The following is a 24,425-nucleotide window of genomic DNA, read 5'->3' as shown; positions in this document are numbered from 1 at the left end:
TTACTGGTGAGATTCGTTGCAGTGAGGGCATGCTGAGAAGTCCAGGGCCTGCATCATCCATGCCTATCAAACAGAAGGCATTCTGTATCTTCCAGAAAACCACTCCACTGGAATCTGGTACCTACAGACACACACATTGTGATTTTTTAGTTTTGAAGGCCAGGCTGGATGGAGCTCTGAGCAACCTGATACAGTGCAAGGTGTCCCTGCCCCATGGCAGGGCGGTTGGAGGTAAATGATGCTTGAGGCTCCTTCCAACCCTAACAGTTCTATGACTCTATGCTTACACAACTCTCTAATCACTCCTAAGTGTCTTCCCAAGTGGTCATTAATATTGTTTTTATTTTATTGCTTTTTTGACTGAGATAAACCCAGAAGAAATCTCATCTCACAGACTGCTGGAGAAGAATATACATTTCAGAGGTCCATGGGGCCCCTTAACCAGGTCTAACCTTTACTTCTCCCAGTGGTCTGCTCCATTTTCAACTTTCTCTCCCCAAGGAGGAGATGGAATTTTAATGTCTAGAAGAGAAAAAATGGATTACAATGTTTTCCACTGGATTTTGGTCTTCAGTCTGGTAAATTCTTACATGCTGGGGAAAAGTATCTTTATGCCTTGCTCCACTTACTTCAGTGGGATTTGTCATGATGTAACAAACTCAGAGTGGGCAAGCCTTCCCCAGTCTAGCCTTCAAGCAAGGTTAAACCTTCATTCAATTTTGAGAAAACTCCCAAACCTCAGGAATTGAATCATTTGCCTTAAAAAGTGTTTCCATTGTTTACCATGAGCAACAGTGGTGCCTAAAGGAAGATATTTTTGGATAACATGATTGATGTTAATTAATCTACAATCGAAGTCCACATTTTGAATGAGCCAGAGGAAAGAATCCAAGAAAGAACCAAAATATTAACAGAAAAAGAAAAGCAAAAGTCTTGTTAGTCAGATGCTGCTGCTGCTAGGAACACTCCCATGTGTTACACAAGCTGTGCAAAGCATGGATCATATGGTTGCTATCTGAGGGAGACAACAACATCAGTCACTTGTTTAATTCAGTTCTGGTCTAAGTCAGAGAAAAGCAGTCAAGGTTAGGTAGGGAGAACTATAAAATGTAGATGCTAGAAATTAGGCTCCCAAATCCATAAGTGGGACTTTCAGAGGTGCTGATTGTTGCTTACAGGTATCAAGCCTTTTCCTCTTGAGGGCTGCAAAGCTTGCTTGGGACAGCATGTGTTCAAGTGTGCATCTTGGTAGATGTGATGATGAAACGTTCCTTGATTAATCAATACTTCATTTTGCATCCAAATCTTATTCACTTTTCTTGCTGCCTACAAAACCCAGATGATAATTTTGGTATCACCTTGGACTGGCTCCTTGGTGACGAGGATAGAAAAATCGCTGCCCTCCTTCCTCTGCTTCTATGATAAAATCTTGCACTGGGGAGCCTCCATCCTGGGCTGGGGAGTTCCAAGTGATGGAACATCTACAACTTGATGCTGAGACACCTGTCTTAGAGGACCTGCACAGAAGAAAAGCCAAATTATCACAATACTGTCAGAATTCAGTCTGTGTTATGCGGTGCACAAACATGTGTCTCTACCAAGAAGCTGAGGAGGGTATCTTCTATGTCTGGGTTTATTCACAGTCACAACCTTTGTTCTAGAGGCTATTCCTTCACCACCTACTTCCCTTTGTCATTTCAACTGTTGAAACATTTCAACTCTTGTGCTTACTCTGCTCTTTCTGCAATGCATTGCAGAGCAGCTCAGAAATGCCTTCCCTGATCCCTAGGAAGTTTTAGATTAAAAAAATTACATATATTGATTTGAGTTGCTAATTTTCTTTCTGAAACCTCTCAATAGACCAGGATTACTGTTTGCACTGTATCTTCTGTAAGTACATTCTGGTCTTGGAGAAAGGGGACTACAAATCCCCTTTCATTGGGGATCTCAGTCCATAAAGGAGAAATGGAAACAAGAGATACCCAGACTGTAACTCCTAAAAGATAGCTTGGCAGTGTTTTCTAGCCAAGTTAGTTCTTGGCTGACATAATTTATTTTTTGGCTGTAAAACAAATGTTTTTTCAGCATTTCCTTTTAAATTATCTCCTCTCCTCCCCCACAATATTTTCCAGAGAAAGCCACTTTTCATCTCTGCCATATCTAAGCTTACATAACTCACACTAGAACAGCATTAGTCAGCCCTCTCCTGTGGCTGGTCCATGTCAAGGGCTTTGAGACCACAAACACTTGCAGTGAACAGGACCTGGGTACGTCCTGGTTATCAGCCTGAGCAAAAAGCAGCTTCTAAGCTCTGCTCTTGGAATTTCCCCCTGAAGCACACAGGAGAGTGTTCTCTTAGGGACTAACATGGAGGAAGAGGACAAAACCGACTGTGAAACCAGATTAAAACCAGCTGGCTTACAGGTTCTCCAGAAAAACCTTCTCCTTTTTCCAGGGGCTCAGTGAGGCCCTCAGAGTTGATGGTATGCATTCCAAATTGGGAGGTTTTCCTTCCCTCCTCCTTCTCCATGGCAAATGTGCTTCTACCACCCCTACTTTGATCCACAGTTTTTCCTCCAGCCATCCTCCTTTCAATGATGAAGTGAGTCACCTGCTTTCCTCCATTGCCTTTGTGTGCTTTACATCTCATTTTACATTTTCTCTCCATGTTGCAGAAACTCTGCTTTCCCCTGTGGGAGATTTGGATTGTCTGCAGTGTGAGTAGCTGATGAGAATGAGGGACTGTCAATTTCCTGGAGGCTAGGAGGGTGCTGCAGAAGGACCTGGACAGGCTGGGTCAATAGGCTGAGGCCAATGGCATGAAATTCAACAGGACTGAGCGCAGGGTCCTACACTTCAGCCACAATAACCCCATGCAGTGATACAGACTGGGGGATGGGTGGCTGGAGAGCAGCCTGGCAGACAGGGATCTGGGAGTGCTGGGTGACAACCAAATGAACATGAGCCAGAAGTGTGCCCAGATAGCACAGAAGGTCAATAGCATCTTGGCCTGTATCAGGAACAGTGTGGCCAGCAGGTGTAATCCTGTCCCCTTTCTTGGCACTGGTGAGGCCTCACCTCAAGCACTGTGTGCAGTTCTGGGCCCCTCACTGCAAGAAGGATATTGAGGTCCTGGAGAGGGTCCTGGAGGAGAGTGATGAGACTGGGGAGGGAGCTGGAGGGAAAGTCCTATGAGAAGTGGCTGAGGGAGCTGGAGTTGTTTAGCCTGGAGGAGACTTAAGAGGAAGTCCAAATTACAGTGTCAGTAAGCAAACACATCTAGCAGTGTTTATCCTGTTATACAATCATTAATTTAGGACCTACCAGTGAAGCTGGGGTAAGGATCATCAACAGCTGAGCCACAGTGATTTTCCAGATTCATCAGGATGGCTCCACTGTCTTCTTTCACACAGGCTTTGATTGTGATGCAGTCACTGGCTTCCCCCATCACCACTTTCTGTTCCTCTGTCACTTCCATCTTTGGGCACTGGCTTTGCCTTGAGGGGAACCTTGATGCTTGCTGCATACTTAGTCTTCACAGTAACATCATATAAGCAAGAATCTTTAAGACAGGTTCTTCAGTCACAGAAGAATCTGGAAAGAACAGAAAACATTTGAAAAGCTGTAAATATAGTTTGACATCTTCCCTGTGTCTGTGAGTTCCCAGAAGACATAGTCCAAAACACAGACTCTGTGTTTTCATTACAAGAATTCTGTATTTTGTGGAAGTCCTCAGGGACACCCAGAATCTCCAGCATGCTTTGATTCAGTTAATTAAGCTCTGTTTCCTGTACAGGGAGCTGCCTGCCCTCCTTCAGTTGTTCATCTCTGCAAAAGAGGAGGGACCTCTGGGAAATAGATCTTCTTATTTCCCTGGAGTTCTGATTCCAGGCAGTTTCTCAGTTTTGCAAGGCACAAGAGGAAGCAGCAGCCCTTTGTGCTGTTCTTCCCTAAGGCCACACTAGGATATATATCTCTATTATCATGATAAAGGTAGTAGGATCAAAGTCAGGGACTGCTTGTAAAGAAAATGCCCCCTTATTTGCTGCAGAGTAACACAGGAAAAGGATAAGGACATCCTGCACACAAGAAAGAAAACCAACCAGGTTCCTGAGCTTATTTGGTGTTTTATCCACATGCAATGTGTGTGTTTAGAAATTACAACCTTCTGCTCGAAGTCATAGAAAAGGCATTAAAAATAGTTCTGACTGCAGAAAAATCATCTCACCCTACAGCAAAACATGGCTGTGGATGGGTGTGATCAGTCCTGAGTGTTGCAGCCGCAGTACCCTCAGTGCTGGGTCTCTCCCCTTGCCCCCAAAGAGGCTGCTGCATGCAGCAGGCAGCCCAAGAGCCCAGCCAGCGCCACCTGCCAGCCGACAGCTCAGCAACACACATTTATCTGAGCGCAGCTTCACAGAAGGTTGCTCCTGACAACGAGGCTTGAAGTAAAGGCTCTGGCTAAAATTCTCCACGGCTGATTTATAAACACAGAACCCTCTGCTTAGCCACCTAAAATCAACTAGTAGGACTGTTCAGTTTTCTCCCCTGAGGGAACAAAACAGAAAGAGGAGGTTTTGCCCATGCACACGGATAAATAAGCCTCCTGTACAGTGGTACAGGTCCGGGTAAGCAGACCTGTGGAGCACCCAGTGTGCAATTACTTGTGTACATATGGTGAAAAGCAGCACAGAGATGTGGTGGCTACCTCCAAAAGCAACTGTTGCTCCTTTCTCTGCATGTCCACCTCACTCAGTGCTCCTCCCCACTGCTGACAATGAGTTTGTGCATGGCTCCCTGCTTCACTATCCAGATCTTTTTCATGTCTGTAAACTGACATGAAGATGGAGGCAGGAAACAAGCCATATTGCAACAAACACCATCTCCAGCCCTGGCCCTGAACCCTCTGATCAGTTACTTGCTGCTCTGAGATGACTAAGTGCTCAGGATTTCTGACTCCTACTCTGGTAAAATGCTCTGTGATATGTGGACAAATATTTAGCATTGGGTGGACAGAACAATCTGCCATCTGCCTAGACATGCAAAACCAGCATACATCTAAGTGTGCAAAGGATACACTTACTGATTACCTGAAAATCAGAGACTGAGAGAGGGAGAAGGGCAGGTGGTGAGAAGCCACCCTTGTGGGAAAGACTGCAAGCCTACAGGCTGAGAAAATAGTTTAGCAGATGTGAAGGCATTTTTTACAGGAGACTGGGAAAGAAAATTTTGAAGAAGTTAGGAACCCCAGCCAAAATTTCATGAGACTGAGGGCCCATCAGACTGAGAAAGATTAAATCTGTTCTTGCCTGATTTTTCCATCTGCCTGTCCTAGTCAGAGGCCTTTTATTAATGCCAAGCCATGTCACATAGTAGCTACTTGGAGCAAACTTCTCACCTGAGTTTTGCAGCCTTTCATTGTACTGAGGACGCCACGGGTATTTCACCTATTTACCATCCTTAGGACATATCCCTTCCACCTTTACATCATTCAGGATTAAGAGAAAGCTTAGCAGGATTCCCAGTTAGAACAGGAGCATCTCACACATACACTTCATGGTTGCAAATGCCTCTGGAGGAAGTCCCAGTAGAAGCAAGTGAACAGAAAACCTGTGCAGAACAATTGTTGACCAAGCGCTTCAAACACCTTGAAGGTATTCAGTGGCAGGAAGGCTTCCTAACCAAATCCACAGACCTGCAGAATGACAGCAGTCCTGTAAATTTGACATCCTGGGAACAAAGGCCATTGAAGAAAGGCTGCTCCTAAGGAGGTTTTGCCCTTCTTTATGTGTTCATCAGAGGGTATGTGCCTACAGGAATCCAAAAGCTGGAGCCAAAAGGAGTCATTTGGCACTGCTCCAGACCTTCGCTGGTTCAGAGGAGCTATCAAATCAGCTGGACACTTCTTCTACTGCCTATGTAGTATCTGTAGCTGAACCTGAACTCTGCACAGGGTAAGACGAATCTACAAGTAAGGCATTAAACTTCAATTTCAGTGTGTGCAGGAGTCAGAGGCAGTTCAACCATGGCTTTCCAGGATACCAGTGCCACAGAAGTGGTTCCTGTCCCAGAGGAGTAGCCAGAGAAGGCCTCTGTCCCACATTGTCTCTTCAGGCCATCCAGGCCACTGCCCACAGAGGGCACTCACATGCCAGACCTGGTACCCATCTCCTCTAGGAACCAGAGCTCAAACTCTGGCCACAGAATCCTCACCTGTCTGCACAACTGGAAAGCCCTGCTAAGGGCTATGGACCTCACTGGGAAACTGCTCCTCCTTGGTCTGTTTTGGGAGAATAAAATAAGAACTGAAATGCAACTAATGAAGTGACCTCCACCCAATCCTGTACACCAGAATAAAGTTTGTGGGCATCATCTGACAAAAAATGCAGGACTATTAGAAAGAGACCAGTCTCATGGAGACATCTGACAGGGATGGGCACGGTAGCAGATCCATCTTCCATGTGGGTAAAACTGCTCGACCTCACAGCTGAGATTCCTTTAGCCCCTGAAGTTTCCTTGATACTGTCCTACCAACTGAATATTCATCTCTTCCAGAACCTGTAAAGAACACATTAGTACCATTTCCATTTAAAACTGTTCCTAAAATGCTGCACTTTTCTTGTAAGGCACTTGGGCATAGTTCAAAGTACAAACAGAAGTGATCAGAAATGCTAAAATCCACCCCTAACTTCGACATTCTTCTCCAGCCAATGCTGAGAGCATGAAGCTAAGCTCTCCAGCTTTTTTTCCTCCTCTTAACAGCCTTCTGGCTTTCTTTAAAGATTCTAGACATAAGTTTACCCCATCAATAATGCTACTGCAAAATTAATTCACCAAATAAATGTGGCATTAAATATTTATTTACAAGCCTCCTGTTGTGCTGCTGGTCCTCATCAGACTGCAGTCAAACATCCCATGGGTTGCTTTAAAAAATCAGGGTGAGAATTCATTAGGATAACCTCAAATAAAATAAAAAATACAGTAGACTTTTACTAGGCTGGTTTAGGTGACACATGCAAGGACTTAAATGGCTGTCTTAGGCTTCTTCTGCTCTATACAGCATGCTACCAAGAGAAGGTGCAGACTGAGAGCTTATTGCACATTAATAAAGAGCCTGCACATCAGTTTCCCAGCTGTTAGAGCAAAGCAGCACTGCTCCTCTGCAGAGTTCACTGAATAACAATGTAAAGTTTGCTATTCCTCCTCCTCTTCCTCCCTCGAGCCATTCACACTTACCTTCCAGCTCCTGCTTCTTAGGGTCTCTGTCTTGCATCACCGAGGACGGCTGTGCCATTTCCTGGGGCACTCTGCTCAGCAGCTTTCATTGTAAACTCTGCTCTTTGCTTCATGGTGTACCCAGGAGACCTCTCAATCGCTTTTTCATTCTTCCTTCCCCTCAGAGTGACATCCTCAGAAGTCAGCAGAGACTCCAGGAAGGCTTTTCACCTGGCTGTTCTTGAGATTGCTAACTTGAAACCCCTGGGAAAGGGGTTGGCAAGAAAAAAACGGCACATACATGGAAACATAAATTGAAACAGATGGCTTTGCCTTTGCAAGATATAACATGGGCTGCTAGGCAGGAGGGATCCCAGGCTTGGGACTTGCAGTGTGAAAAGGAAGTTCTAATGCTTCTCTGCTTGTCCATCCACATCCTAATTGAGACTGCAGCATCCAGTTTTCTCAGACCAAGCTCTAGAGTTTTGTGGTTTAGCTCTGTGGATTTTGCAGCTTAAACCCTGCCCACTGCCCAAAGATGCTTATTTTGCATCACTTTTGATCAATGAAGAGTGGAGTGTTCTGCACTAATCTCTAGTCTCAACAATGGGTGCTTCACAGTCACTAGACTTCAAACCCTAAGTTTTCACAGTGTGGGCAAATCCACCATCAGATGTGATAATTTCATAATTATCATCCCACTTCAGCTCTTTCCTATCGAACTCCTAGTGAAGTTTTGCACAGGAAATCTGCTCAAACACTGCTGTCTGACTTCCACTGGTTTCAGTTCTGTCAGGAGTTAGGGACCCACCTGTGAAAACACCAAAAAGACAAACATTCAGCCTGTTATTTTTAGTTCCTGATCTCCAATTTCCTACACTAAACAGCAAGATGTCAGAGAAGCAATTTTGATTTCTTTCTTGAGCTGCAGCAGAAAGATCAATTCTTTCCTTCAGCTCCAGTGGAAATTAAGCTAACTACAGTTCATAATGTTCAGTAAAAGTTGCACATACTCCTACAGAGCTGATTACCAACAGACACCTCTTTTCTCTTCATCTCTTCTTAGCTCTGTTTTTCTTTCCCCTCTCCTTTACTGTAGATTGTTTTAAGTAGTAGGTTTCAGGCAACCACAGATGACATCTATGAGCATACCTGGAATCATCTGGCAAGCTGAAGGACTACATCTTTATGCACTGCTTGTCAAGAGTGCTGCAGTGCCTGGCACAGGAGCACTAATTGACTCAAGGGACCCACCACACTACCAAACAGCCTGTGCCGAAGCCCTGTTAAGGGCTTCAACAGCAGCAAAGGAGTATTACACTCTAAAAATAGTGTCAACTATTTTACACTTATATTGCCTAAAATAAGGCAAACCCTATCTTTAAGAGATGATCCTGCTGCAACAAAAGGTTAAGGGAGGTGGGCAGCATCACTTTGACCTTGCTCTATAATAATGTGGTTGGTTTTCTTTCAAACACCAGGCATGCATTTGGCTGTTTGCAGGAACGTGTCCAAAGAAGGGCCACAAGGATAATCAGAGGGCTGGAGCACCTCTCCTATGGATACAGACTGAGAGTTGGGCTGTTCAATCTGGAGAAGAGAAGGCTTTGAGGAGACCTTATTATGGCCTTCCAGTATCTGAGAGGGGCTATGAGAAAGCTGGAGAGGGACTTTTTAGGATGTCAGGCAGTGACAGGACTAGGGGAGATGGAGCAAAACTAGAAGTGGGCAGATTGAGATCAGATGCTAGGAAGAAGTTCTTCACCATGAGGGCAGTGAGACACTGGAACAGGTTGCCCAGGGAGGTGGTGGAAGCCTCATCCCTGGAGGTCTGTAAGGCCAGGCGGGATGTGACTCTGAGCAACTTCATCTAGTGCGAGGTGTCCCTGCCATTGGCAGGGTAGTTGGAACTAGATGATCCTTGAGGTCCCCTCCAGTCCTGGCCATTCTATGATTCTACGAACAGAGAGGTATTGTTGGAAGGACTGGGAAGCCTAGGCACAAGAAGTAGTGCTGAAACAAAGTTACACAGATAATTGCCCCAGCCAGTTAAAACTCTTGGGAAAGGCTTGTGTAGTGAGATGGAAAAGTGCCCACAGGAGACTGCTGATCAACTGCTTGCTTCTTTTCAGTCTTTCTTCTGGATTTTGGGCAAGTAACAGAGTACAGAGCCCACAGTGACACAGCTTAAAAGCCAATCCACCAGTTTAACAGTTCCTCCTTTCACCTTAAAAATCAAATTCTCTTCAATTTCTTTTGCCTGACCAAAATCTTCATCCTTGGAAACATGAAATGTCACAGGTTAAGAGCCTGTGCCAGCTCACTGCTGGTAAGAAACATTGTTTTTTTCTAAACTAGTGAGCTATTACCTTTTGCTATCCTTCAATCAGGAGAGTAAGCTTTTTCTGTCAAAAAAAAAAAAAGGGTTTGATAGTTAAGCAATGAGCTTTTGGAAGCCTCATCAGAATACAAAATTTCCTGGGTTTTGATGAGGCTGGAGACAACTTCCAGAGCCCAAAAGGCTGCACGTGACATTGTCTGCTGCTGCCTATCACCGTGACTTGACTTGCCCATGTGTTAGCTGTGGGAAAGAAAAGGATAGTCAGATAAGCTTCTGTGCTTAGGAACACAGATGCACCATGAATCAATCTATGAGCACTCTGCAAAGATTAACTTCACTCACCACATGTAGCGTGGCTATCACAGTGTATTTACTATGGCTGCTATTAACAATCAGCACCCACGCAGAAGGCAAATCAGATCTCCAGAAAAGGCTTGTCAGCACCACTCAAGTACCTGCAAAAAAGACTTGGTGCAAGTTACAGAAGACAGAGCTGGACACATTTGGCTAATTGCTTTGTAGGTAACTGAGTTCTGTCTATGTACTTTTCTGAGCTCTTCTGCTTTTAAGCATCTCAGGGAGTTACAGTTCAGAGTGGTACTTCACAAGGTTCCTTTCTTGGAAAGCAAAGGAAAAACAAAGCACACAGGAAACTAAAGCTACTGATCTTACACAGTCTCTTTCTACCATGCCTGTCCACAGCCACAGAACACACAGAATTAGGACATCTTGAGGACGTGTTTATGTATACCTTACCTTTTCTAGTTGCTAGGGAAATCCCTGTTAGGAGACTGGAGCTTTCAAAACCATTACTGACCTTCTGTGTCCTTCAGCTCCTTCAGATTGTTGCATTCCTAGGAAGACGCCTGGGTCCCTCTACGCTGGACAAATCAGGCTTCGGGTAGTTCAAAACCTAAATAAATAGTGGCCTCTTGTGGGCTTTGTTGTTACATCCTCCACACTGGCTCCAGCAGTTTCTCACTCTTGGAACATCAGGATAATAAAACTCCAAGTGGAGGCTAAAAGGAGTATACTTTTATGATTAATTGTGAGCATCATTTAAAAATTCTGATCAAAGACAAACTAATGAACAATTTGGAGTCTTTTCATGTTAAACCCAAAATGAGTGGGTCCAGCTTTCAAACAGTTAAGCAATGATCAAATCCTGCTTTGGTATTTAAGTCGATACCAATAATTAAGGCAATTTAAGTGCTGCTTGCACACCTCAGTGAAACAGTCAGGCTTTGGCTGTGTTTCGTTGTTAGAGGGACAGCAGTTTCCACCATTTCCAAGTCCAATCAGTTGATTCAGTCTCTCAAACAGGGGCCAGGGTCTTTACAAAACCACTCTACAACTTCAGAATACAGAGGTCCTCATTTAATCAGTTCTATTCCACTCGTTTAAGCAGATTGAGATTCTGTCACCCCTCTTCATATTGAGAAGGATTTCACTCACAACAAGCAAGGTACTTCTCAAGAAGAGAAGGGATTACAGATCTCAGGCTGTGTATTTCTCTCTTTCACTTTACTAGTGAAAGAGCAGCAGTGCTCAAATAGTGTGGGTACAAGAGGCCATTTTATGTGTGTACAGGCCTATCTGTTTTGAAGGACACAAACTACGTATCCTGCTTGAAACGAAGGCTCAACTAGAAACAATGAACTGCTGCATTTCTGTCTGGAACAGACAGCTATTATCTCCTCTGTATTTATGTTAAATTTGAATGAAAAGAGATTCTAGGGCAGGGGCCACCTGGGTTCTGCATTGCAAAACACAGTAACTTAGGAAATCAAAGAACACTGAAGCCTAACCAACTTCCAGAGGGCTGAGTGGGATAGTTCTAGAGGTAAACACTGGAAAAAAACTATGGCAAAGCCCAACCCTGATTCTCTCCTCAGGAATGTACCATCTTTTCTGATGATTTTAAGATGATTTCTGCTACTGAGGGAGGTAAAAAAAAAAAATCTAATAAAACTGAATTAAAAATACACAGAGATTGAAGCATTGTCAGTTCTTCCAGTGAGTAAAATATACCATATATAGACAGCAAAAAAAAAAAAAGCCCACATGCTTTAATTCACAGGCTAAAGAAGGGTTCCAGTGAAAAAAAAGCTCTGTGCTCCCTTCTCCACCTTTCTTATTAACAGAGATGCATTTATCAAACCAGCAGTGTGTGGAAATTGGTTTGGACATGCTGTAAAATGGATAAGGTATTATTTATTGCTTGACTAACCAATCTGCCAACCAAGCAACCTTCACTTACCACTACAATATTCTACTTCAGGAACAAGAGCCCAACATCAATACAGAGAAACCTGGCATCTGGGCACGTTTACCCCCAACAAAAACATAACAATGCCAACCCAGTCCAATTCCTACCACCTAGCCAAACTGATTCAAAAACCAGGCAGTCTCTTTCTGTGTTCATTTCAGTGCTCCTGAATCCTCCCTCATGCCTCTGTTCCTACACCAGCTACTGTGGCATGCTGAGTGGGCTATGTGAGTATGTACACACACTGCTGTGGAGGAAAACCACTACATATGAATGAGAAGATCCTTAGATATGGATCCCTAAGCCTGGCCTCAGTGTCACATATAGGCCCTAAAAAGGGGAAGAGCAACTCTGAATGATCTCTTCACTACCCTGGCCTTTGTGATGCCTCAGTGTATGCTCTCCATATTCCTCACAACAACCATGAAGACACAGTGGACATAGTGGTTTTCCTTGAGACACAAGGAGTCAAAGCTCATTTAGAAGATGAAGTTTCTGTCCTGCCTTATTAGTTTTGATTTAATTCCTGACAGTCTTCCTTGTGTGCACTCATGTGAGGCAAACAAATTAAGCGTGCAAAGGAGAAAGAGCAAAAGGATCTATGCGGGATGTTTTCCCTCTAAGCTCCAGAGAAAAGTGTTTCCTTGGTCTTTTTGGAAGAAAGCAGCCACTTTGCAGCTGCTGCAGGGACTATGGGAATTAAGGTCAGACATAATAAGAAAAGTTTGACTCAGTCAAACACCACTTTTTCCCAAAGGAGAAATACCTTTGCTAAGATGCATGGTACTACAAACTTCTGTCCCCAGTGTACTGAGATCAAAAGGTAGGCAGAAGTGGCAGAGCCCCCTGAAGAACGTCTAGCAAGACAGGCTCTCTCCAAAGGCAGAGATGATCCCTGGAAAATACTGGCTGTCAACATATGTGATTAAAACTAGTGTGATACAATGACTTATTGAACCCTGTTTTAATAAGAAGCAGTAGGCAGATAGGAGATTAAGATGCAACAGAGAACAAACACATTGACTATTGTGGTCCAACAGAGAGAAAGAAACTGCAATACCTGAGTCCTTTGCCAGACTCTTTATCTGCTTAAATGTTCTGAGCCAGACTGCCAGCTCTGGTGCCAACATGGCTGTTAATTTTGAGTAAATAATTTAGCCTTGCTCTGCATTCAGTTTTGCTATCAACTGAATAAACCTGACACTGCTGCCTGCTGGAGATTACAGAGTGCACAGGCTTGGGGAGGTCTTCTGCACCAAAGTTAACAGTAGCCTCTTCTGTGACTTTCACATCATGCCATGAGAATGTGGCATCTGTGGTATTCAGGTTCTAGAGCCTGATCTGTGCCAGTACGCAGAGAAGAGTGGACTCCACTCTTCCCCAGTGTCTAACAGAAGGCATTTGAGTCTTTGTGAAATTTGCTTTGAGACATTAGAAATCCATGCTTGTGTTGTCTAGAGGATGAGGTTCTTTGACTGCCTGTCTCTTACACACAAAGCTGCAAATGCTGATTTCATTCACATACTTCTGCTGTGCTTTTGAATGTAGCAATCACTTTTTTTGCAGGACTCCCAAACTGCCCTACATTGTCCCAGGTTGTAGATGCAAATATGCATCTATAGACTTGGCAGAAGAAACAAGGTTATCAACCAGTGTTATCTCACAAAGAGATGGGAGTTTCTCTCTAGCAAATATATAAAGCATGTTTCCTGTAAAACACAGAGATGTGATTATCAAATTGTACATTCCTTTTGTTTAAAACAGTTTCCAGGGAAAGACAGCATCAAAAATAACAGCACAAGTCCACTTCTAAAACCTGCCAACTCACCGATCAACTGTCTAAGCCCACCTGGGTGGAAGCTGCATCGTTCCTCTACTGCAGAGACAGCAGAGTGACAGGAACCAAGGTCCTCCTTAGTGATCTCTTCAGTCTGAAGTCCTTTAGCAGCTGCAAATTCACAGGTTAAGGATAGGATTTTTCCAAAGCAGACTAACTGTAGAGAAAAAACAGTTAGCAAGTCTTGAAAGTGTTGCAAGTAAATATGACATTCTACTGCACACAACTGCTAGGTAGTTGATGTTTCAGAATGATTTCACCAAGCCATCTTTATCATCATCCTTCAGCGTCAGACACGTGGGGACAGTTCTTACCCTCAAGCGCAAACTTAGGTTTTGGTTTTACATAACTCTGTAGCTGCTGGTCTCAAGAGGACCTACAAAACAACAGCATGCCATTAGTCTGTTATTATGACACAAACAAACAGGGTAACACTGTTGAAATGTAGAGGCCAAGGACCAAAGGCGTGGACAAGTAGGACAATGAACTAGGCTGTCCCGTTCACCCAGTGTCAATCACCTTGTGAAACGGAAGACATCCCAGTTGGTTCTAAAAAACCCAAACAATCTGAAGTTTGTTATGTGCTAACTCACCTGGAGAGACAAAATCAGTCCTCTGGAAAACAACTTTGTTGCAGGGATTAATGCTGTAGTCCATGGAAGAAAGAGGTCTGGGCAATGTGCTAGGAACTGTTTTAGTAGAGAAAGAGTTTCCAATAAGAAGAGAAGCCTGGTAAAGCATATAGCTCAGTTCCTATTGTCAGCTCAGTTTCAAACCTGCTGATTACTGAAGCTCTAGATCTACTAATCAAGTGCCTCTGCATGGCCAGAGCTCATTTCTGCTAATCCTAAGTACTTCTTAAGACTACCTCAGATCAGAAGAGCTGGTACAAGGTCCTTCAGATCTCAAATTCTATTTTTTTTTTCAAGAGAGAGAGAAAGAGAGAGAAAAATACATTAATTATTGTAAGGCCAAAGAGTAAATAGGAGGATTAGCTCCAAATCTGTTAGACAAAATAATGTCTCAAGAGGCATTTGAATATTTGGAGCCTGACCAAGTGGCATGCTCTTACCTGGTGCGAGATGCATGACCTACTGCCAACTAGGCTGACATTTGCTTTGTACCAGTGAATTGATACAAAGCAGTCTGATTTGATCAACGACCACTCTCCCACACACGCAGAACAGCAGTGGACAGGAGGTTAGATTTCCTTCATCAGTACAAATCATTCACTTCTACTCAAATTAGTGAAGCATTGTCAGCTAACACCTGCTGAGGATCTGTGCAAGTACCTCGAAGTCAGTACCTCACAGTGCTTTATATCTTGTTTGCTGTAAAACAATTCTCCTCTAGAAAGCCTCCTTGTAGAGGAGGCAACTTATGCATTGAACTTCCATCCTATATGCCCATTTCCATCCATTCCAGCAAATATTCTTTAGCAGATGCACAAGAAGCTGATGACAGAAGAAGAAATTTTATTCACCGAGTCAGTTTTGACACTGAAGGGCACTGAACAGCTGAAAACATTTATAAGGAGATCCACTTACAATGTTATTCAGAACATCAGTGGTGCCTTTGTTACTTCTAAGGAGTGCTTAGATGGTATAGCATCACCCCTTTGAAAGAGCCGGCAGCAGTGGGGAGAATGCAGCTAGCAAGGTTTACACAAAACTAACAGTCATGTTATGCTCAAAAGCTTAAGTTTATTGCTCTATTTAATGACTACCACCAGTATTTTTAAAAAGAATGCCAGTTCTTCCTGCCAGCTTCTCACTGAAGGAAATATTTTAAATACAGCAATAAAATCAAGTGGTTCAAAGATAACACATTTTGCCACATGTTCATGCAAACCCTGCTGACAGGAATTTTACAGGTTCATGGATACAGAATAAACACAAAGGATGTGTACTGAAATACTGGGAAACTTCCCCCACAGTGATGAATTTGTAGGCATAACATTTCAGGCCCTACCCTGCACATACTGACGTCAATGGCAAAACCTCAGTGGGAGCAGGATCAGCCCTTATTGTTCTGAGAGCTGCTTTACCTTCTCCTGATTAGGAAGTGCAGTCAATTCTCAGAATCTTCTGCACCAATAAAAGCAGTGGGCTTGGGTTATTGTTACAAATAAAGAGAAGCAAAAATATTTTTAGTAGACCATTACAGCTTCTATTCACAAAACACTTATCTTTCATGTGGAGAGTCCTATGTACCTCCATTTTTCTCTGCTCAATAAAGCACTTAAACGTGTGCTTACCTCTGAGCATTAAGCACAAACTCGTCTTCACAGCCTGTTTGAGGTCTAAAAAGAAAAGCAGGGCCAGCAGCCTGTATTATCAAAAAGGAAACTGGAATAGTGATTGCAATGGGCTAATGACTGTCTAAAAATTGGGCAAATTTATCAAAAAGCAGCCAACATGTCCAGACTAAGTTTTTATTAAAGCTTACCTACAGAATTTGTGTTGATTTTAATAATCACTGTGCACCCTCAAAGCTTTGAAAGAAGTTTAAATTCACAGAGCAAGTTATATTATTATTACAGTTTTAAGAAAGATGAATTCACCTCACAAAATTCCTCACCTGATTTCACATCTCCTGTTTCAGAGGAAACTGTATTCAGAGTGTGGCCTGACTACATAAAATGGTAACTCAGCCAATATCAAATCTGGTTGCAGACTGAGGTGTCCAAACACTGACACTGAAAAGGTAAAGCGTGAAAAACTTCTGTTCAGGTTAACCTGGGAGGTCTGAGTAGATGATGTCTGAAGTCCCTTCCAACCTAAGCCACTCTATTATAGCCCACATCCATCCAGCTGTCACGACACCAGAGTACATTGCTGGTAAGAGTTGGGAGGCAAGAATTTGACTCGCATGACTGAACTTTTATTTTCCCCCTCGGTTCTGGCAACACTGGTGGTGGACTGCTTTAGAATGAAAACAAAAATAAACAAGCAAAGATGATGTGTGAAACATCACTTCAATGAGAATCTACTGGAGTCTTTCAACGCAGAGGCTCAGAAGGTTTACGATATACACAGTATTCGGTAATTTTAGATGTAAAAACAATCAGAAAGAGGCAAAAAAGTTACTTTCAAGCTTAGTCAACGTACAGCACATTTCAGCATGACAATTCAAAAAGTTTCACACTGTATTTGGATAATATTAGCAATGATCTTTTAAAAATAGCAAAATGAAGACAGTGGATTTTTTTTTCCCTCCTTTTTTTCTTGCTTTTGTAACAAATGAAGCTACTATTCTTATTTACAGTATAAATAAGCCTTTTTTTTTGGTGAAGATTATGTCCTGTCACATATGTTTAAGACAAGGCATACCTTAGGTCTTAAATGTCAATGCAAACAAGAGCATAAAAGCAATATCAAAGTAAAATAGTATCTTTTTCTTTCCAGCTAAGAGAGCCAGGTTACCATGTGTCTCTTATCAGATCTGAAATACATCTGAATGCAGTCAAAAGTTCTCTTGGTTTTAGCCTTTAGGAATATCATGAACACTTATTCTTCTGCTGCTTTAGAAAGCTGTTTTCCATACAAGCTCATGACATGATGGACAAATTGATACTGTTCACAAGTCTGGATCATTCCTCCCCTGAAAAAGGAAAGAAAAAAAAAAGGGGGAAGGAAACAGCAACCTTACTACATGCCAACATATGAGGAAAAGGCACAGCTAACACAAAATTTGTGTCTATGCCAATGGGTGAGAAGTGCCCACAGATCACAACCAGCTCACAGCCTGATATCCAGCTTCAGTTTGAAAGGCTTTGTTAACAAAAAAACCCAGAAGGTAGCCAGAACAGGAGTGGGCTTTACCTGGATTTTTCTTGACAGAGACTCTCATTCAGGAAAGCAACACCATCATCATTTACACTCAGATTAGCAGAGCACCCATATTCCAAGCACCATGTCAAACACCACAGAAGTCAATCCTCACCCCAAAGCTCTAGATGGATAGATGGAAGTAAGGGGAATAAAGAAGCAAGGTAGTTGTGAAGCTGCTCTAGGGACTGAATTCAGGACTACAAAGAGCCAGCCGAGACAACTGATGCAGCACACACCCACACAACTTCCCCATTCTGGAGAGGGAGCTCTTTTCTCTGTGCCATCCAACATTGCACATTTGACAAATTCACCAGGGAACTAGAGGATAGCCAGCACGGTTTTGGAACAATCAATCTTTAAGAAAAGACAACTCAGATTTGTTGGTTTGAACTGACTGCCATGCACACCATCAGTAAAAGCCTCCCAGTACAGAATCTGTTTTGATTCAGCTTTTGCTGTTCTCTTTAAAACTGCAAACCTGAAAGGGAATACAAGCAGGAGCAGAGACAGTTTGCTTTCCCATGTATCATTACTCTGTGTATTTCTGCAAGCAGCTTATTAATCAACACACAAGTACTGCAGCAGGAGACAGCAACAAACAGAAAGAACAAGGATAAAGTTGTCCATTTTAAGAGCATTTAAAATTCTGCTCAGAGTGCCTCATCAACAGTGATCTGTTGATAAGCCATTAAAATCATAATTAAACCCCATGGCTCAAATTCACAGAAAGTGAATACAGGTGAAGGAAAACCAGCCAGCACTGGTGCCAGTGCTCAGCTCCTAGGAACACAATGCCAAAAGGTGCTGAACTGGCACGGGAAACCACGGGTGGCCAGGGCCAACCAGATTGTCTCACTCTGAGGAGGAGCATGTGTGGTGTACTCCCTCAGAAACCTTCACCAGAGGAGATGAATGAAAAGATTTGTCCTCCAAGCCAAATAGATTGCTAGCACTGTCCTTTGAGACTGCCCTCTTCAGTTTAGTCCAGCATAACAACTCTGGGTCACACAGTAATCACATCAGTCAGGGGTAGATGAGTGGGCAAGACAATCTCCTCCTTTTGCCTCTTGCTGTTATTTTGTTAAGCAGCTGCTCAAAATAACACTTAATAATGAGCTGGGAAGGGCAGGGACCCATGCTCCAACTTCACATCAATAAGCAAAGGTGGGAATCACACACTGTGCTCTAAAGAAACTATTTCCTAGCTGAGTAGAGCTCCTCCCTTTCTGCTCCACTTAATACCACCTCACAGTTAATCTGTTTCTGAGTCCTTCTGTGCTGCACACAGCATTGAAATATATTTCTGTCAGTCCATGACACACCAGGAACATTACTCATATCTGGCAATTACTCCCCATGCAACTCTATGAACAGTGAGGTTGCACCCTGAAGCTGTAGCAACAGAAGCACTAGGGTGGCCACCAGGTTTCAGACCACAGGAAATGATTTTCCTTTTCATCTGGTTCCCTGCTATGTGGTGGCTTCCTCCCCTTCCCACACACATGCACACCATGGCATGTGCTTGCTGTCCAGGCTGCAGCACAGAACAGACAAAAGATGTTTTCACCCCAATTTGCCACAGAAACCTTACAAATCTGAGTTGCACTGTGGGAAAGGACAGCAAATGTCTCTCAGCACTGTGGGAAAGATGCACAAATGATCACTTCCTCTCTTTAGTCACACTAAGTTATTTTAGGACCAACTGTTGGCCACCAGCGAAAAAACTCAGCACACAGAATTTTTCCAAGTGATCTGTGAGGCAATTAAGAGAAAGAAATATTTGTTCCCTTCACCCCCACAGCAACCTCAAGGGTGGTTCTCTGAGCTAATGTCAACCTCTTTACTGCTGTGAAGCAGCGAGATGCATTCCTTTATGTTTCTGCTCTGGCCTGCACTCAACACTTTTTTCCTAAGTCCCTGGTGACTCCTTCTCTCCCACCCACCCTATTTTCTCTAGCCAGTAACCACCAGACAAGAGGAGACAGCAAGAGTCTTCCTTCTTATAGCTGCTTCTCTGGGGGTTCAGTGAACATGACAGTGCATGGCAGCATGATTTCCAAGAGGCTACATGGCCCATTTCTCAGTCCTTAAAGAAACCATGCTCTTCTGGAGCAAGGATTTTGGGGATTGACTGTTTTCTACCTGCAGTATTTTCTTATAGGACATTGAAATAGCTTTTCCCTATCCCATCCCACTTCTAAGAGTTACATGGTAGGTACAGAGTTCCTTGCAGATCTTTCTTTCCCTCCATTGCATCCTTTAAATGTGATCTCCCTGTCTCAGCCTCTGTAAATGCTTTGTGTGGAGAAGGGAGCTGGCAGTCTAGTATTTTTAAACTGGTCTTGTCTATCAAGCACATTTGAAAGCAAGTGACTTCAACTTGCACTTGTATGGCTGTTTTCCTGTGTAACATTAGTCACAGAGATAACATATTTCAGATCCAACCATTTGTTTCACTGGGCCATACATAACCAGCACTCACTACTCATACTCTTATTTTGCCAAAAAGCTTTTCTTTATCTGGCCTGAAATCCAGTGAAATAGCCAAACCTCCAAGCTCCTGCACGTCCCTGTCTATCAGAGCCTCAGCAGGGCAGCAAGCATTTCATTTTCTGCCTCCCACTGAGCATAATTTCTCCTCTGAAATAAAGTTCAGCGTGGGGTTGAGGTTCTTTTTTTTTTTCCCCTCTCTCAGAAAAATCTTTGGTATGTTTTTCGTGACATCTCTTCCCCCGACTACATTTATCATTATCATTAGAGAGAGCACTGAGACATGTTTTGATGGCACTTGAAACCAGCAGGAGAAGAAAAATAACATCTCTGGTGCAAAATTCAACTCTATTTACTTCATAATCAAACTCAAGGTGGTATGTTAAGAAATGCTTAACTGGAAACCATTGAGTTTCTGGAGATTTTCATAGCTCCTTTCCTATGTCTGCAAACACTCCAGACTCTCCCTCTGCTGCAGTGTCCCAGGCAGCCATTCCCTCCCAATGGTGCTCACAGCTCCAAGTATGCAATGATGGTTTTCTTTACTCCTCTTGGGAGCAAAGTGCTGATCTGTGGCTCTGAACTGAAGTACAGCAGACCTTTGAGCCTCTGCTTCTGTACCAACATGAGGCCAGCTCCTCAGCTGGTGAAAGGTCATCCTTTGCTGCAGTGAAGCCTGCAGCTATGCAGATCTTGATGCCTGCTGTGAATCTAGCTCAATTTTTGGGCCTTTCGTTAAAGGTTTACTGCTCGTAAAACAGGCAAAGATGACAAATCAGAACCGCATAGAACAGAACAACTCCTGATAAACGTTTTGTCTTGGCTTCCATTCACCCTCCTCTCCTCTTTGCATTTGGTAATCCTTCCCTTTATGTGAGCATTTTTCTTTTCTCTGGAAAGGAAGCAGGCTTTCTTACCTGTCTAACCGTAACTGGCAGGCTGTTCGCAGTATGTCAACTATGCCCTCGCTCTTCAGCTGTTTACAGCAGACACTAGTTGCAATAAAGCAGCCAGTCCTCCCGATGCCTGCACTAAGGGAGGGAAAAGCAGAGAGAGGCAGTGGAGATGTTAGAATGGCTTTGGAACTTTCTTGTTAAATGAGTGCCATTAAATCAGCAATCAAACCCCATTATGCCTTTCCTTCCTCCAACCTCTGCCAGAAGGGTATATGGGAATACAAAGCCCTAACTAGGCAAAGATACTGACTTCAATGGCACAACACAATTAATTGTGAGCCACTCACAGCAAAACGGTGAACATAGCACATACCTGCTAAAAGTGGACTGTGAGGTAGTATTTGACCAAGTATGCCACTGAACCTGTCATTGAACCATTGAAAATAAGCAGTTAAACAGTATTTCTTAGGCTTGGTTTGAGGGCAGGCCTTGCTTTGAATGCAACCTTCCCTTGGAGATTCTTAATGCTACAAGGTTCTTTGAAAGCTGTTTTCATTCACAGGTACAATAAAAAACAACAACCTCCTTGCTTCAATAATTAGAGTTAACAGCAGTATGGAACGTGTGATGCCATTTTCTGAGCAGATTTCCAGTCTAGTAATGCTATGAACTCCCTCTTAGAGAAATTTCTGTCTTCCCCTGAACACCTTTGTGTCTGATACAGTCCTTAATGACCAGAATTGATTTTATTCTCAAAGGCACAATGCTATTGAAGCTGTGAATTCCTCTTATCACCTGATAAAAAACTAGCAGCAAAAGCTGACAGCTCTTCTCACGCATTAAATAATTAAGTGTGCATACTCAGGAATAATCACTCGACAAAACTGCAAGAAACCTGCTTCCATTTAAATTACACTGAAGTTGTAATACAACAACACTGGCAACAAACGAGCAAGCAACAATGGAGTTCAGTTAGCTACTGCTCACAAAGTCCTGATCCTGTTTGACTGTATAGACAGCGTTTTCACTCTGATTTTGTGCTTGTTGGGCAAACATCTACACTGGAATCATTTTAACTTGTATTACATTATGATCAAGGCAACTTCACCCAGTGTAGCTGATAGAGTAACAATGAGTAGTTGTTGCTTAACACACTCCCTAGGTAGCAGTGCAAAAGAATTCTCCTCATTATGGCTGCAAGTGGTCAGTACATCATCTTACTTCTTTCTAGAAGACGGAGAGAAGTATCTGTCTCCACCTATTTTTTGTGCCCTGTGGTTAATAATTACATTTTTTCCATAAGGTTTGAAACCACTGTAAAGATTTTGCTTCTCCCATATAAGAAATATTCATCTTTGCCAGGGGCATTTCACAGGTACTTCAGTTTTACTCTCTACTGCATACATTTCCTGTCTGTTGATAAGTACTTGCTGCAATCAGCTTTGCCACTGTTTCATTTGGTTTCATTAAATTATTGTCTTTGGCATAATGAGAGTATTTTGAAGTCAAAGAATGACAAAGTAGGGGGGGTTGAGGCTTAAAGTCTAACCTTCTCATTTTTCTGCTTGCCTGTATCTTCCTATTCAACTACACACACAGCATGTCAACCTTGGGTAACCTGGCCCTTTTGAGGTATTACTGGTAAGGCAAATGAAATGAGACTTCTCACAAGTAACTGAGCCACCACCAGCTCAGTCTGTTTCTGGATGCATCCTGGCAATAAAAAATTACTGTCATTACATTTTAGAAGTTCCAAGCACATTTCAAAAGCAGTTGGGCAAGATCTCCCAAGTGACTCATGGCCAGCATGACAGTATCTGTACTATACTGCTGTATGCCAAGAAGCCCTTAGAAGTCAGACACCATCTTTATTTACCTGCAGTGAACAATCACTGGGGCATTCTTCTCTTCTGCACTCTGCATGGCCTCTTCCACTTCCAGTACTAACTGTAACAGAGGCGGTGCTTGATCTGGTGTCTTCTGGTCTGGCCAAGAGGTATACCAGTAGTGTTTCAGGTTTCTGACTTCTTCTCCTTTCTGCAATCCAGTGAAAACAAACACCACAAAGTGTAAAAGAAGTTCTGGTTGTAATTTGGTATTGAAATTGGCCTTCCTTCCTTCCCTTTAAGAATGAGATGAGTGAATTGATGCTAAAAGGACCAAGAGATCCAAATGACAAGCCACACAACACAGAAATCTGCATTTCAAATATCACCTCAGTAAACTGCCTTAAAAAATTCCTCACCTTGCTCTCCCCACCCAAGCATTCTGCTCTTTTAGTGCCAAGAGCTGTGTGCAAAACACTCCAGGCAGTCTGTTCCCTCTTGACAGATTCATTCAGCAAAGACAGAGCTGTGCTTGTGACATAATTGCTTTCATAATGTATTTGACAGACAGAGAGCCAGGAGCCATATCTCTGCCTTTGATAGCTAGAGAGATAGATGAAGGAGAGAGATGGGAGATGATTTTTCTGTCTCCTCTGACAGACAGACTCCTATCAGTTTCTTGTCAATTCTCTTCTTCTCTTAGACATGGTGACAAATTCAGAGACATCACAGAAGGTGAGAATCATATCTAGTCACAGTCCAGGGCTTTTTGAGGGACAAAAATCCCAATTCTTTGCCTCAGCATGGCTATGAATAGAACAAATGTATCATTACCTTTTCTGAGTGCCAAGTAGCACTGCGTGCTGCTGATTTTCTGTGTTCAAAGTGACATCCTTCTGCCTCATTTCTAAAGGTGCCAAATAGTAACATGGAGCTCAGGGAAATAGCCTTATCCTTTCAGCCATTACATAAGCCAGATGGTATAGGCTAAGCACAGGTCTTCAGAAGGTCTGGGAACAGAAGTGTTAGCTTCCACAATGTTCCCTTAAACACATGGCTGGAGAAGTTTAAGAGTGGAGCAAAAAAAGAACAGAATTATCTCTTTCTAAAGAGCTAGGTGCAAAAATCTGGAAATAGTTTCTGTCATCTATACTCTTACGTGCCTGTGACTGTCAGTTGTTGGATGTTAAAAGTGCTCTGTGGTTGTGACACCTTCCAGCCTTGTCTTTGGTTGAGAAATCTCATGCGTAGCTTCACGGTGAGCTGGTCTGGGGAAGTGATCTAGTTCAATCTTTTTTCTTTCTTGTGCTGGATTGATTTTCAGATGGATATCTCAGTTCCCCCCCTCGGTTTATCACACATACACAAAAACATCTGTGCAGGCACATATGAGATGGCACAAGGGGAGGAAAAAGAGAAATGGACAAAGGGAGACTGGGCTTCACTGAGCTACTGTCCCAGCTTACAGAGGATGTGCTAGTTTGAAGCTAACTAGAATGTTTTGGTGAGAAGAATTAGATTACAGGCTGTGAGAAGAAAACAATGGTGATGTCTCCTTCACTCATAGGCTTGCTGAGATGTATAAGAATGTAAATATAGATAAGGCAGTCACTCTCTGTCTAGGCTTTGGGCTGCATCTCTAGCCTAACCTGCTGTCTCTGTGACTAAATCCACCTGCATCCTAACCCTCCTGTCTGACCCTCCATACTACCTTAAAC

General features: G+C 43.0%; 1 protein-coding gene across 7 annotated transcripts in view; it reads right to left on the bottom strand.

The window, feature by feature from the left end:
- Positions 1-15,120: 15,120 nt before the first annotated feature.
- PTPN5 (protein tyrosine phosphatase non-receptor type 5) overlaps positions 15,121-24,425 on the bottom strand; it is a 73,991-nt gene continuing 64,686 nt past the window's right edge. For all 7 annotated transcript variants that reach the window (XM_064163247.1, XM_064163245.1, XM_064163248.1 and 4 more), the window contains 3 exons: positions 22,758-22,918; positions 20,903-21,016; positions 15,121-17,265 (listed from right to left, as the gene is read on the bottom strand). In XM_064163247.1, coding sequence (XP_064019317.1) covers positions 17,172-17,265; positions 20,903-21,016; positions 22,758-22,918 — 369 coding nt within the window. In that variant the 3' untranslated portion in view covers positions 15,121-17,171. The remainder of the gene's footprint in view (positions 17,266-20,902; positions 21,017-22,757; positions 22,919-24,425) is intronic.

Source organism: Pogoniulus pusillus, chromosome 24, assembly GCF_015220805.1.
Source record: "Pogoniulus pusillus isolate bPogPus1 chromosome 24, bPogPus1.pri, whole genome shotgun sequence".
NCBI classification, from domain to species: domain Eukaryota; kingdom Metazoa; phylum Chordata; class Aves; order Piciformes; family Lybiidae; genus Pogoniulus; species Pogoniulus pusillus.
The sequence above is the reverse complement of the archived record's forward strand: the minus strand, read 5'-3'. Positions and strand labels throughout refer to the sequence as shown.